This window comes from Lynx canadensis, chromosome B1 (assembly GCF_007474595.2).
Source record: "Lynx canadensis isolate LIC74 chromosome B1, mLynCan4.pri.v2, whole genome shotgun sequence".
Classification (NCBI taxonomy): domain Eukaryota; kingdom Metazoa; phylum Chordata; class Mammalia; order Carnivora; family Felidae; genus Lynx; species Lynx canadensis.
This window is the reverse complement of record NC_044306.2, coordinates 152,709,604-152,723,225: the sequence shown is the minus strand read 5'-3', so window position 1 is coordinate 152,723,225 and position 13,622 is coordinate 152,709,604. Positions and strand designations below refer to the sequence as shown.

The following is a 13,622-nucleotide window of genomic DNA, read 5'->3' as shown; positions in this document are numbered from 1 at the left end:
GGAAGCTATCAGATCAAATAATGACAATTCCCCAGGATGGAGTCTTTGAAGAATTTCTGGTCCCACTCTGCACTCTAGTGCCTGCTAGCCTGCTGCTTTTTACCTTGACAGCAGGTTTTTGGTTTTTCAATGCTACTTCACAGCTAGAGAGGAAGGAAAGGACATAAGGCACATCAAAATGCTAAAGCCATTAAAAGAAAAAAAAGAAATATCAAGTTCCAAATAATAATAAAAAAAAATTAACTTAATTCAATCTTTAAAACAATCTTAAATCTTAAAGCTAGTGCAGTTCTAACAAGTTGCAGTCATTTTTCTTGAATAGATGTTTCCTGTATTGCTCCAAGACCAGTTAATTTCCAGAGTCCTGGAAAATAGATTCTGACAATGTTTGCCAGTTATCTCACAGCTTTTACGGAGGAGAATATTTGTAGAGGCCCTTACTCCACAGTTTTTGATGATATTGCTTGGATGATCTATATTTCACCTAGAATTGTGTTGCTTATCTAATCATAAATGGAATAGCCAGAGCACCTGGATGGGCAGTCGGTTAAGCATCAGACTCTTGGTTTCCGCTCAGGTCATGATCTCATGAGTGGTGAGATTGAGGCCCTGGATCCAGCTGACAGTTCAGAACCTGCTTGGATTCTCTCTCTTCCTCTCTCTCCGCCCCTCCCCCACTTGCATGTGTGTGCTATCAAACTAAACAAACTTTAGGAAATAACAGCAAAATCAACACCATAATAATGATAATGGAAAGAAAAAGAAAGCACAAAGTAGTCAGAATGACTGGAAAGAGCTCATTCTGAATATAAAAGGACTATGTTTTTATAAAGGATACAGTAGTGTTTTATACAAAATTCATGTACAAAATTGAATAATTTCCCCCCAATTTTTAGCTGCAAAAGCAACTACAAATCAGATTTATCCTTAAAGATGCAGTTTGCCGAACCTTTTCTGAGTAACTTCTGAACAGAAAAAGGACACACACAAAACTACATTCAAAGGGAATATGACATATTTTCTCAGGCTTTTAAAAAAATAACTTCAACCCCACCTATCAGCTACCTTCTCAATTTAAAATATTTATGCAATAAATCATTTTTGGTATGTGAAAAATGCAGAGTACAAAATATACCTATAGGTTTTCATCCAGCCATCTACTTGTACAGGGGTGACCACAGATGAAAGAAAGAAAATAATTCTAGATGAGAGGTGGGAGGAAGAAAACAGAAAAGAAGAAGGAAGAACATAAGAAAGATAAAAGAGATACAGACTAAGAATATATACCACTACTTGGTACTGGCTGTATCTGGGTGTTACTATTCTTTTTCTTTTTAACTTATATTTAAGTCCTAATATCTTAACAATCTGCTAATACGACTTTATTTATAGTATATCTCTAAATGCAGCCATAATTTTTAACAAGCAAAAAGAAATACTATGCTTTTTTAATTGTTAATATATTTTAATGTTTATTTATTTATTTTGGGAGAGAGAGAGTGCAAGCAAGGGAGGGACAGAGAGAAGGAGAGAGAGAATCCCAAGCAGACTTGCACTGTCAGTGCAGAGCCCAATGCGGGGGATGGAATTCATAAACTGTGAGATCATGACCTGAACCTAAATCAAAAGTTGGATGCTCAGTTGACTGTACCACCCAGGCACCCCAGAAGTACCATCTTAATGAAAGAAGAGAAACCACACTGAGATTAAGATGTTAGCATACAAATGATTATGATTTCAAACAATTAATACTACTTGTTTTACCTCCATAATAACTCTCTGTGTAAAGGGCTGAATAACATACCTGATTTTCTCATCAAGTTAAAAAAAAAATCAAGTTTTAGCTATTTGGGTTATGGTAATATTCGATTACTTAATTAAACTTAAATTAACCTTTAAGTCATATGAACTATTATTAGTGTGAATAACATTCTAAATTAATTACATACATACACTATACTATACAGTTTTAAGTATCCAAATTGTTTAAATTATTTTCTCAAAATTCAGTATTGAAATATATTATTTGTGTTTGCCACAAAATGACTGTATAATGAATCTGGACAGTTTTAGTTTGAAAATTATGGAATAGTTAAATGTTTAAGTTATTAGATAATAAAAATCTCTCAAAATCTAAATTGTTTTTAATGTAATAGCCAATTAATACAGTTAATATTTTCTGCATAATGATTTTATGTCACAATATGTTACTTACACATTCATTTTGTATCTGATAATAAAGATGTATTTTTAATTGAGCAGAAGATAACGCAATACTTTTTCGTATAATCTATGCATTAAGATTGTTAGTATAAATACACGAACAAGCATATTGTTTATAAAAATGGCTTACCTAATTTTTACCCAAAACATTTTATTTCTAATGTACATCAGTAAAATAAATTACTAATAAAAACAACTTCTGGTTATAAAAATCTTCCAATGAAGCACCTTTTCTGAAAGCTTTCACTGAAGAAAAATTCAAGAATTGAAAGAAAACCTGTGACTGATGACAGACTTGACAGTCTGAGGCACTTTTAATATTTGTAAAATTTAAAGGAATTTCTTACAATATTTTCATTCCCTAATATAGCGAATGAAATACAATATAAAGTGCATTTGATCAACACTGGTAATTGATATGTTAACTTTTATTTCCTATTCAATATAACCAGGATAATAGCAAATCAAAATATGTCCAGTGAATTTTTGTGTATGACATTTAACAAGATGTCTACTCAAGTAGTTTAAGTTGTAGGGAAAATTTTATAAAGGCTTACCCCATTTTTTGGAAAAGCAATCCATCCCAAGTCCCCCATGACAGTACGTGAATCCAATAAATTCACTGAAAGAAAAAGAATACAAAACTGAGTCAAATGTATAAAAAAGCATCACTATTTTCATAGTGTTATTAAGAGTGCATATTTCTTACATAAATGGAGTTAGATTAAGTATTCATTATGATGAATACAAGAGTGATAATTCAGTGAAAACATTATTTGAATGCAAGAGAATAAGTGATTTTGAATAAACATTTGGAAAACAATTACAGCAAATATAAACAAGTCATTACTCTATGTGCTCTTTTTTGTCAAACAAGGATAAAGGAAAAGAACTGGTAATAAGAAAAAGAAAAAAATGAAGGTCCACAGAAAACCGTATAAAGACCAAACCACTTCTTTAATGGATCTAAATTTGGGGATTAAGCTGCCATAACTTTGTGACTAAACATACTGTATTTTAATGTTATAAAGCAATTAACAAATAATTTACATTAAATAAAAATAAGCTATTCCCAAGCTTGTAAGATTTTTTTGTGATATTAACTGAAATCTGTAATCCAAATTGCAAATTAAATTAAGAAATAAATCTACACACCTTTAACCGATCCAAGAAAATTATAGTAGCTTTCAGAGTTGTTGCTATAGCTAACTGTCCACTGCATTCCCCAAAATATCAGCTACTTACAAATAACCATAGTCTAAAATGTGCTTCTTACAGAACTATCAACTACATTTTTGAAATGCAGACCTCAATTATGGCTGGATCTCCCAAATTTCGGGGAACTCCAAGAATAAAAGTCTTGTTTTAATTATATGAAATTTATTGTCAAATTAGTTTCAATATCATCATTCCAAAAGGAAGCCACGAAAGAGTATGTACATACACGTGCACCCACACTCATCCACATACACACACAATGTTTATATTTCAACAGGTTTGCCTATTCTTCTCTCCCTCTAAATTAAACTAAATTAAGGATACTGAGCAGTCAAACTGCTTCAGACCTGGATCACAGATCATTATCTTTTCAGCCTATTATGCCTAACTCAAATGATCTACCTGGCCCAACATGCAGCTAAACCACTTTGAATAAGCATGGCATATGGACCCAAAAGGAAAACAACTGGGTTAATCCTAGTTGGAGGTACTGAAGCTTCTTTAAACTACATTCAAGAACCACTATGTTGAAATGCCACCAATTCTAAAAAAAAGATTCTATCTGTAGTATAAAGCTGGAGTAGTAAAGTAGTAAAAGTTGATAGGTTGGAAAATGTGTTACAATACTCCTATAAGAAAATTTAAGATAAAATTATTACAATCAAGGACATTAGGATCATAAGTTAAATTTAAAAAATTAGGTACTGTAGAAATTATGTGCATTTAAGCCTTATTATCCATTGATTTATTTCATAGAACATTTGCAAACATGTATATCTTATATGCTAATTTAATAGTCTCTAATAATAGTAGTAATATAAAGATAAATCCAAAGTTATAAAGTTCTAGAAAACACAGATATACACTCAATACCATATGAAAACCTTTTATGATGTGTATGTATTTAATAAACTTGTCTATTTCCCTCATTAGGTTCTGAGCTCTTTAAAAATCCATGCCTATAGAATGTCTATCATCTTTAGGCTACACATATAGTGGCTTTAGAGAATAATAAAACAATTTGTTGGATTATTCTTTTTTAGAAGAAATTGGCCTAGCTGAAAAACTATTGTTTCAATCAGTAAAGACAATAAACAAACCAAAACTGTTCCATTACCCACTGACCTTGCAAATACACCAGCCATCCCACTAAATCTAATTTTTTAGTTACATCCATACTCTTTTTATTCTATTGTTGGCTTTTCTAGTCTCCATGGGAATAAAGCTACATTAAACTTAAATGTCCTTGTCCTCATTTTAGTTTTTCTGGGACACTAGGGCTATGTCTAGACATGACTGAATACCAGGGGAGTACAGAACCTAAATCATTATGTTTATTCATCCTTATGATTCATTTGATTCACCTTTGATATTGAGCAGCAGTGTATCTGTGTAGACCTGATAAAGTAGAGCAAATCAGCAAGCTAAAGGCCTTCTACTACGATGGCAGTCGAACTGAACTTAATCCTGTGGTGGCAAACTGATGTGAATAGGAATTCTAGGAATTCCTAACTAGCCTGCCAGGAGAAACACAGCATTCCTTGTAGACCTCTTAATAACATGTGGATCTTCAAATATTCATTATTAACAACACATTTCCAGATGTCTTTCTAAAATTTAGTTCGTTTCGCTTGAATTAACTTTAACCTGAATTACTATTCTTTTTTTTTTTTTTTTTTTTGGCTTAAAAGGTATATGTGTGTGAAATTAAATGAATAAATTCAAAATACTAGGTAGGCTGTTAATACAATTTATTAGGCGTTTTCAACATTGGAATACATTACCAAACACATGAGAATACCCATGATAGGAATGCACATTATCTTTCTTATGAAGACTTTGTCAAAACTTTTTCTTCAGATAAATAGACACATATGTCACTTCCTACTACTGTCTAAAACTGTTTTTTCTTTTTGAAACAGAAGTTTTCATAAAATTCACAATGTAAAGAAGATACTTATACATATGATTACAAAATTGGAAATTGAAAAAAGGGTAAAATTAGATGTTTCAGGCAATTACTTGCAGGTTGATATATCATAATTTTGTTCATATAATTCAGAGGAAATTGGAATTTGATGCCTCAGGAAAAATAATTAAAATTATAGCTAGATAGGTAGATAGAGATATTTACATGAAGATAGAAACATAGATATATATAGAGAGAGATGTAGAGATTATATAAATGTAGAGATACAGAGTGTTAGCTCTCTACAAAATCTCCCAAGTTTTACACATGCTGTTTTAGCTGTCTCAGATGCCCTTTCCCCCATTTGAATTTCTAAACTCTTCATTTGTCCAATAACACATATTTCAGGAACTGTTTTCTCCCAGAAGCCATCCTAGTCCTCTTTCCTAAACCTAGGTAAGCTATTATTACTGAATCTTCTATTAGCACCCAATTATTAGCTCCAAAACACTGAATATAAGGAATTGTACTGTTGCCTTAAAGGAATACCACATTTGACTCATGCCTCTGAACCTAGCTTGCACTCAGAACAGCTGAATAGCTGTTTGTCTTATTAATGAATCATTTGGTCAGTGGGCAGATCAGGAGGGTGTGTCTGAATCAACATACACCAGTGATTCTCAACATGGGCATCCAATAATATCTGGAGACATTCCTGATTGTCATAACTGGAGGGTGGGAGGAATATTTGCTACTGGATTTTCATGGGAAGAAACCAGGTATGCAGCTAAGCATTTCTTAATGCACAGCAAAACTTTCCCCACTCACCAGTAAGTAATTATGTGGCTTAAATTTCACTAGTGCCAAAGTTAAGAAACCCTGGTATACACCTACGATGCTACCAGAAAATCTCTACTTTCACATTCTTTGACCAGTACAGCAGTAACATGATATTCATTAACAGAAGTTAGCACATTTGGAGGCATTCCTTATAAATTAAAACTAAGGAAATAAGAGTAATAAAAACTGAAATCTTATTTAAGGGGAAATAGATTGTTCTTATTACCCAACACCCTTAAATTATTCTTCACATAACTAATATAACTGTTATTACAAGTGTTCTTATTTATCCTCTAATAATTTCCCAACATTTATGATGGCATGCATGAAAAAACACTATGACACTGATATTATTAATGCCTCCATTTCCCCCACTACTTAAGCTAGTTACATAAAAAACAGAAGTTTAGACATAGAATATACATAAATGTGAATTTTCAGAACTTCATTACCCAATTTCATTACCGAATTTATTAAAAGGGGAGATTGGCAGTAATGGAGCACAGTCACTAAGTATCTTCTGTGCAACAATTACAGTAATTAAATTGTTCTGAACAGTATATATGCTTGTTGTAAATTGCAATGAATACACAATGAGTATTGATCTTCATTGTACAACTTAATTAAAACTTGTCTGGGAGAAGCCACTAATGAATATAATTAGAGGGAATGTTTGATACCACAGTTACTCCGGGAGACATTAATTAGATATCAGAAATTTTATGGAAAATGTTTTTATTCTATTATTTATATTTTAAAATAAAGCTACACTACTAGACTGAAAGACAGTCTTCAAGGTCATTTCCCTCAGCTATTATATAATTACAATGAAGATGGGCATATTGGTTCGTATTCTCATCAGTAATTAAGAAGGCTGATTCTCCAGGAGAAATAACTCTTCAGGGGTCAATGAGTATATAGTCTATTACAAATTCCTAAAGTTAATATAGGGAGAAAAAAGACTCACTACTGTAAGAACTTTTTAATAAGTAAAAATAAGTTAACTGTCCAACCAAATAACAGATTATAATGATTATAATTGAAATTAACTCAAACTAATCTTAAGTATGCTTTAATTTCATTACTACACACTAATAATTTTAATGCTTTCTTTCACAAACAGAAAGCTTTTAAAGAATTTACTTCCAGAAAAGCCAGAGAGTTGCTAACTCATTCTTTTGGTTGCGATTCAAGGGCGAGGGAAAGAAAGGATAGAATGAGTAAATTGGAATATGCATAAGAAGATTCCTAAGTTTTCAACTTCACACACTGTAACAATTAAAGATTAATTCGAGTCAAATTCAAATATGCTCTTCAATAATCATAACTTTCAAATATTCGTAACTTTCCATATATCATTCTGATTCCATATCTTTCTCCTTAATATCTTGCTAATATTAGTCATAAAATGAGGAAAAAATGTATTGGATTCTCCAGGAACACATTGGGATGAAGGTGTTTTGAAACTTTAAAGAGTTAAAAGACAGCTCAAGGGGGACCGTAGGTGGGTCATTCGATTAAATGTCCAACTTTGGCTCAGGGCATGATCTCATGGTTTGTTGAGTTCAAGCCCCGCATCAGGCTCTGCACTGACAGTGTGGTGCCTGCTTGGGACTCTCTCTCTCTCTCTCTCTCTCTCCCGCTCCCTCTGTCCCTCCTCCACTCGTGTGCATGTGCTCTCTTTCTCCCAAATTAAACAAATTTTACAAAAAGACAGCTCGAGGACACTCAATCCCAGCACTATCAGTGTTCAAGGCCTTGAGAGAATCTGTGATCCTTATAAAATAAAGAACCAGAAGCATATTCTTACTCGTATATTGTTTCTGTTTTTCCCGTGATCTTTACATAAACATAATTGTAATGGTATTTGGACCTCCACCACAGTATAAAGAGAGAATACTTTGGATTAGTAGCAGATAAAATAGCATTTTCTTTCTTTGAAAGCATTGACTCAAAGCCCCATTGCATACAGTAGAATTTTGATAGATGCTTATTTATTGATTTCCATTTAACAATATCAGAAAAGCTACTGGATTCAATTATAGCACACATTTTACTGATCTGCGGGAACAAACCCCAGATGTACAGCTGTCCAGCCTCTCTCCATGGTCCCATTCAGCACAGATGTGATTTCTTGCTTCCAGGCTAAATTTTATAATTTGACAACTGCTGCAGGGAACAAAGAACAGTTGACAATATGAGTGCAGGGAAAGAGTACATGTGTTTCCCATTGGAAAACTAAATTTGTAAATTTGGTAAAAATTATGTTATAAGTTTAGAAGTGTTATGTAGATTTCTGGGATCCCTTTACTTGAAGGCAAAATTCCATAACCAACAGTATTTCTGCAGACAACAAATGGGAGATTTTTTTTTTTTAATTCTGAGCAACCCATGTGCACAATCTTTTCCAGGAAAAAAAATGAAAGAATATGGAGAAAGGAATTTATTCAGTGCATACTATGCGTCAGATATTCTATCAAGTAACTTCCATTGAATCTTCCCAATAAACCTATAGGCTCACTACGAACACTGACAGCTTGCAGTCTCATTCAGAGCCCAGCAGGCAATCAAGGAAAGAAGAAAGCATCAAGTAATACTTAAAGTCTTCATGACAAACTACAAGCCCTGATTATGGATTCTCACAACCAAGTTCCTTACTTAAAACCTGGATGTAAGATACTTTGATTACAACCATCTACCTCCATGGACATCCAAGGGCCATGAACTAAACCCTAATTATGAATGAACATACTTTATTTGTACATAAAGTATGGCTGGTGAACACTGCTTGAGAAAAATATCATAATCATGTATGTATAAACATATATATGTGTGTATGTATATATGCATAATTATATATTATATATATATATGTATATATATGTAATTAACCAACAGTGGCCTCAAGCCATCAACATTACCTAATAAGTCTATTGTCTTTGGGAAATCAGTTCTCTCATAAATTAAATTACTTTGTAAAGTTTTAGTTAAAATGTTAAAAATAAATCTCATATTCTCTTCCAGCTAATGCCCTCGTCTAAATTCAAATTATTAAATGAGTTGTCAACACTCCTATCTATTTCTGCATATCCTCTTCATTCTTCTCCTAATCCACTGTAATTTGGATTCAAACCCGCTATTTTTACCAAAACTTCTGTTACCAAGTTTATTTGTGATAATCACGTAGCTCTGAGTTCCTAATTTGGCAGTATTTGGCCATGACCCCTAGGGACAAACTCTCTCATCTTTTATCTTCAGGGACAATATATTTCTGTGACTTTCTTCTACTTGTCTAGCTACTTCTTTCCATTATAAGCTACTGTTCCTGTACCAACCTTCAAACCTTGGCTTTGATTAATACTCTTTTTCTGGACTGATTACACTTCTCATTCTATACCAATGATTCTTGCCTAAGATATAAGAAAGGAATAAAAATAAAAGAAGAAGCAAAAGAATTTGGAAAGAACAAATGTCTTGGTACCACTCCATATATACTGAATTAGACTGTTTAGGATGGAAAATGACTGGTAATTTTTTTTGCTGATTGCTTGCTTTAATAGTCATATAAGCATATGTCCTAACATAAGGACCCATGTAGAGAGTCTCATGAATTGCTGTCTTCAGTTACAATGTAGATGTTGATGACCCTCACAAATCCATATATTTTGTCTATTTCTTTCTCCTTAAATCCCAATCAATTTATAAAGCTGCCTACTGGCTTTCAACACATTTATGATATCCAGTCATCCCCAAATGCACAAAATATCTTCTCTGCACAACAACAAGAAACATCTCCTGCTATGTTCCCTAGTTCAGTGAATGCAATGTCAAAAAACTACTTGTTCTATCCAGAATTCAGTGAGTCATCTTTGTCTCCCTTTACCTTTACTCCCCCAGCGAATCAGTGACCAAATCCCACCCATTCCAACTATATCCTGTATCTAACTCTCTAAACTGCCTGTTCTGTTTCCTTCCACAGTACAACCATTCCAGCCAAATTCATGCCATAATTTTTCACTTGAAAAATATCTTAACTGGTGTCTTAGTAGAAAGGCATGATCCCTAACAATTTCCTCAAAACATTGCTTTCAGAAAGATCTTTCTAGGCAACCAATACGATCGTGTCACTCCCCTACTTCAAACCTTATCGTTACGTTTCATTTTTTAATACAAGTCCTTCCAGGGTTGGTCTCCATTTTCCTCTCCAGGTTCATTCAGGCTTTTCCCTCCTTTCTTTTCCACAATTTGGCAATCCCCAACTTATTTTCAGTTCCATTATGTGGTTTCACTATTGATTCAGTTCTGTCCAATGAGCTGTGAAGGAGACCTGAAGGCAAGGGAGTTTTGGAGAAGAAAATATTAGAAAAGGAAACTCCTGGCTGCTCTGAAAGTTGCTGGGTATGGGTGTGTTTCCTGGATCTGATGCAGCCATCTCCAGAAAATAAGGAGAATCAGCAGGAGAGCAAAATCTACAGATTAAGGTTGGCAGAATGAAGGGTTGGGAAGTATCTGGTTCCAAATTATATCATAGAGTAGCTAATCCATCTAAATTTGAAACTTGCTTCTCTTAGGACTTTCTGTTATGTCAGAAAAAAATCAATTTTGTTGCTTAATCCACTGAGGAAGTGATTTGCTGTTATTTGCAGAGGAAGACATCCTTACTGATATAATTGCTAAGTGGCAGAATTTGAAGGCAAACTCCAGTCTCTTTTATTCCAGGGTCTGCTCTTCTTCTATCCTGTCTTGGTACCTCTAATATTCTACTAACGGAATTCCAATAGCATTTCCAAATGAGTTACTTAAGCTCAGATTATTTATCTTTGAAGTGATATCTAAAATGAGCTTCATTGTTCCCTTAAATCTTAATATATTATGCTTAATTGTTGACTACAAAGCATGACTGTTGCCTTTAATGGTTTCAAAATATTTTCATTTCTATTGATTTTGTTATTTTTATTTCTTTTTCTTCATTTGTTTCAAAATATTTTTCATATCGTAGGGAGAAATGTTAGCCACTGCTCTTTGTACACTAAGCAGTAGGATTTCATACTAAGAAGCATAAAACTCTGAAGGAAGCATAAAACAATCAGAAATGTATACTAAAAAATTCTGAATTGTTAATATATTCTGAAATTGTAAACTCATGGATATGGCAAGGAGGAATTCAGAATTAGTATCCACTGTTAGTCCATACAAAGTTTTTAGGCAAAGGTAACACTGAGATCCATTGACAGCTAAATTATGACTAATGAGCAGTCTGCTACATTCACAGGACACATGGCATGAAAAGAGCAAAACCATATGGTTTTCAGCAGCTACCTTGTCAGGTGTGGTAACCAAACTTGTCAAATCTTACATATTGTTTTCATTCTAAAGAGAAAAGTCAACATTAGGTGACATAACAGGCTTGAAAATCATCACATCACAAAATACACTCATTTAGTAGCTGCTCAGTTCCACACCACACTGTGTATATATGAAGCTGTTCCTTACAAAATAGCATAAATCTTTAACAGTTGAAATAAATGTGCTTATTCACAATTCATTTTTTGAATGGTTCACCGCACAGAGAATATTCATTAATTCTATGGTTCTGATTTGCTACTATGTAAGCTTGTGGAAATGATTTTACTTTGAGGGACTCAATTTTCATATCTTTAATATCAGTGATTGAAACTAATAAAGTTATATGTGTCTGTGCTTAATATATGTTGTATCACTTAGTCTTAGCAATGATCCTTTGGTATGTTTTTCCCCCATTTTTCAGATAAGGAAATTGAAGTGGAGAAAAGTTAAATAAGGCAGTGGTCCAAGGTCCCAGAACTAATAAGCACACAGCTGGAATATAAATCCAAGCCTTATCTAACTCCAAAGCTCTTGCTCTTGCTTCTATATCACACTTGCCCGATGTTGGACTTGCTGAATCCAAAGGTTTACTCCTTTGAAACTCTTAACTCTTATACCTCAATGAGTTTTATTAGATCAATGAATTCTGAATAATATGTTACAGAAGCCAGCATCTACCATAACATTCGAATAGTACTGTATATAAGATGGAAACCTTCAGATATATTAATCCAAACAGAAAAATCATTAGTTTTTCCTGGGCTAAATCACAGTTTAGTATCAAATTTCCAACAAGATTCAAGTTAGTTACAAGATTCCTGAAAGCCAAAGGGTGAGCAACAAAATCATTATGACCTCTCTTTTCTTAATTTTTAACTTTGCTATTCATTATGCTTTGCACATGTTAACTGGGGGCAAAACAGAGCATATATTTGTCCAAGTATACTTTGTCCTTAGATGCCAAAAAGCACATGAAAACAGGATGTTAAATATATGCAAAGCTGATTCTTGTTTTGGATGCATCCTTACCCCAGTCCCTAATTATCCCTAATGCTTGACTGAAATCCCACAAACTGCAAAACAATCTATATAATCATTAGCTTTCAAGCCTTCAGGGTAGGATAAATGATGATTGAATCTGAACATGAACTAAAACAGAAACTTGCACAAAATCACAGAATGCATTTTAAGGTGATGGCATTTCCAAAAAAATGAGTAAAAACTTGGGTAGCCCAGTAGCCCTTTTTGTAAAATGAGAAGTGACCCAAATTTTTGCTGTCAACTGAAGTCATTATGCTCATTATCAGTGTTATAGTTCAGTTAAAATTTAATTCTGATGTAAACCCTACATAATAATTCTTTATTACCTAAAATATTTTAAAAAACCTATATACTAAAAAAATGGGTGGGTAGTGATTTATCATGAAAAACTAGTCAAAATGTACAGCAATACAGATATAAGTATGAACAAATATTTTGCCCAATAACATTAGGTGGCTGAATATAAACAGTTCAGTACCCAGCCCTAATTACCCATCTCGAAATAGCTGGCAGCATTCATGACAACAGGAAAGTAATTTTTAAGTTAGTTTATTAAATACAGTGAGTTCTATATCTTATAGGATGTAAGACTGATGATCTAATAGCAGTTATGCTTGCCCAGTTAACCTGGTGCCTAAACTCGATTTTTTTAAATCAAAATGTAACCTCAGTACTTGGCTATTTCTCCTTTTACAAAGTACAAAAAGGAAAAGGAGAAAAAGAAATAAAGCAAAGGTACTTTCACTTTTCTGTGGTATTGTCAAAGATGCTTTCTTTGCCTATTAATTATTTACTTTCTTTCTCCTTCCTTGGTATTGGATTCTTACCAATAAGAATCCGATTGCTGAGTTTGGACTAGCAATGTGTCTAGCACCAGACAATCGGTCACGTATAGCATTAACAAAAAATGATAATCATGTCTTTATTATCTTAGCCTCTGTTGAATCTGGTAGCCTTGTTATGTAGATCCAGCTAATGAGATATAAACAGAAATCTGCTTTCCAGTCTGGAAATGTTTTGTTGTCTAGCTGAAGGAATAGTGCAG

At 33.3% G+C, this 13,622-nt stretch overlaps 1 protein-coding gene across 4 annotated transcripts in view; it reads right to left on the bottom strand.

Annotated features, from left to right (window-relative positions):
- The window catches only part of EPHA5 (EPH receptor A5), a 338,688-nt gene that overhangs the window by 302,593 nt on the left and 22,473 nt on the right, over positions 1–13,622 (bottom strand). For all 4 annotated transcript variants that reach the window (XM_030313778.1, XM_030313781.1, XM_030313779.1 and 1 more), the window contains exon 2: positions 2,781–2,845. In XM_030313778.1, the coding sequence (XP_030169638.1) occupies positions 2,781–2,845 (65 nt within the window). The remainder of the gene's footprint in view (positions 1–2,780; positions 2,846–13,622) is intronic.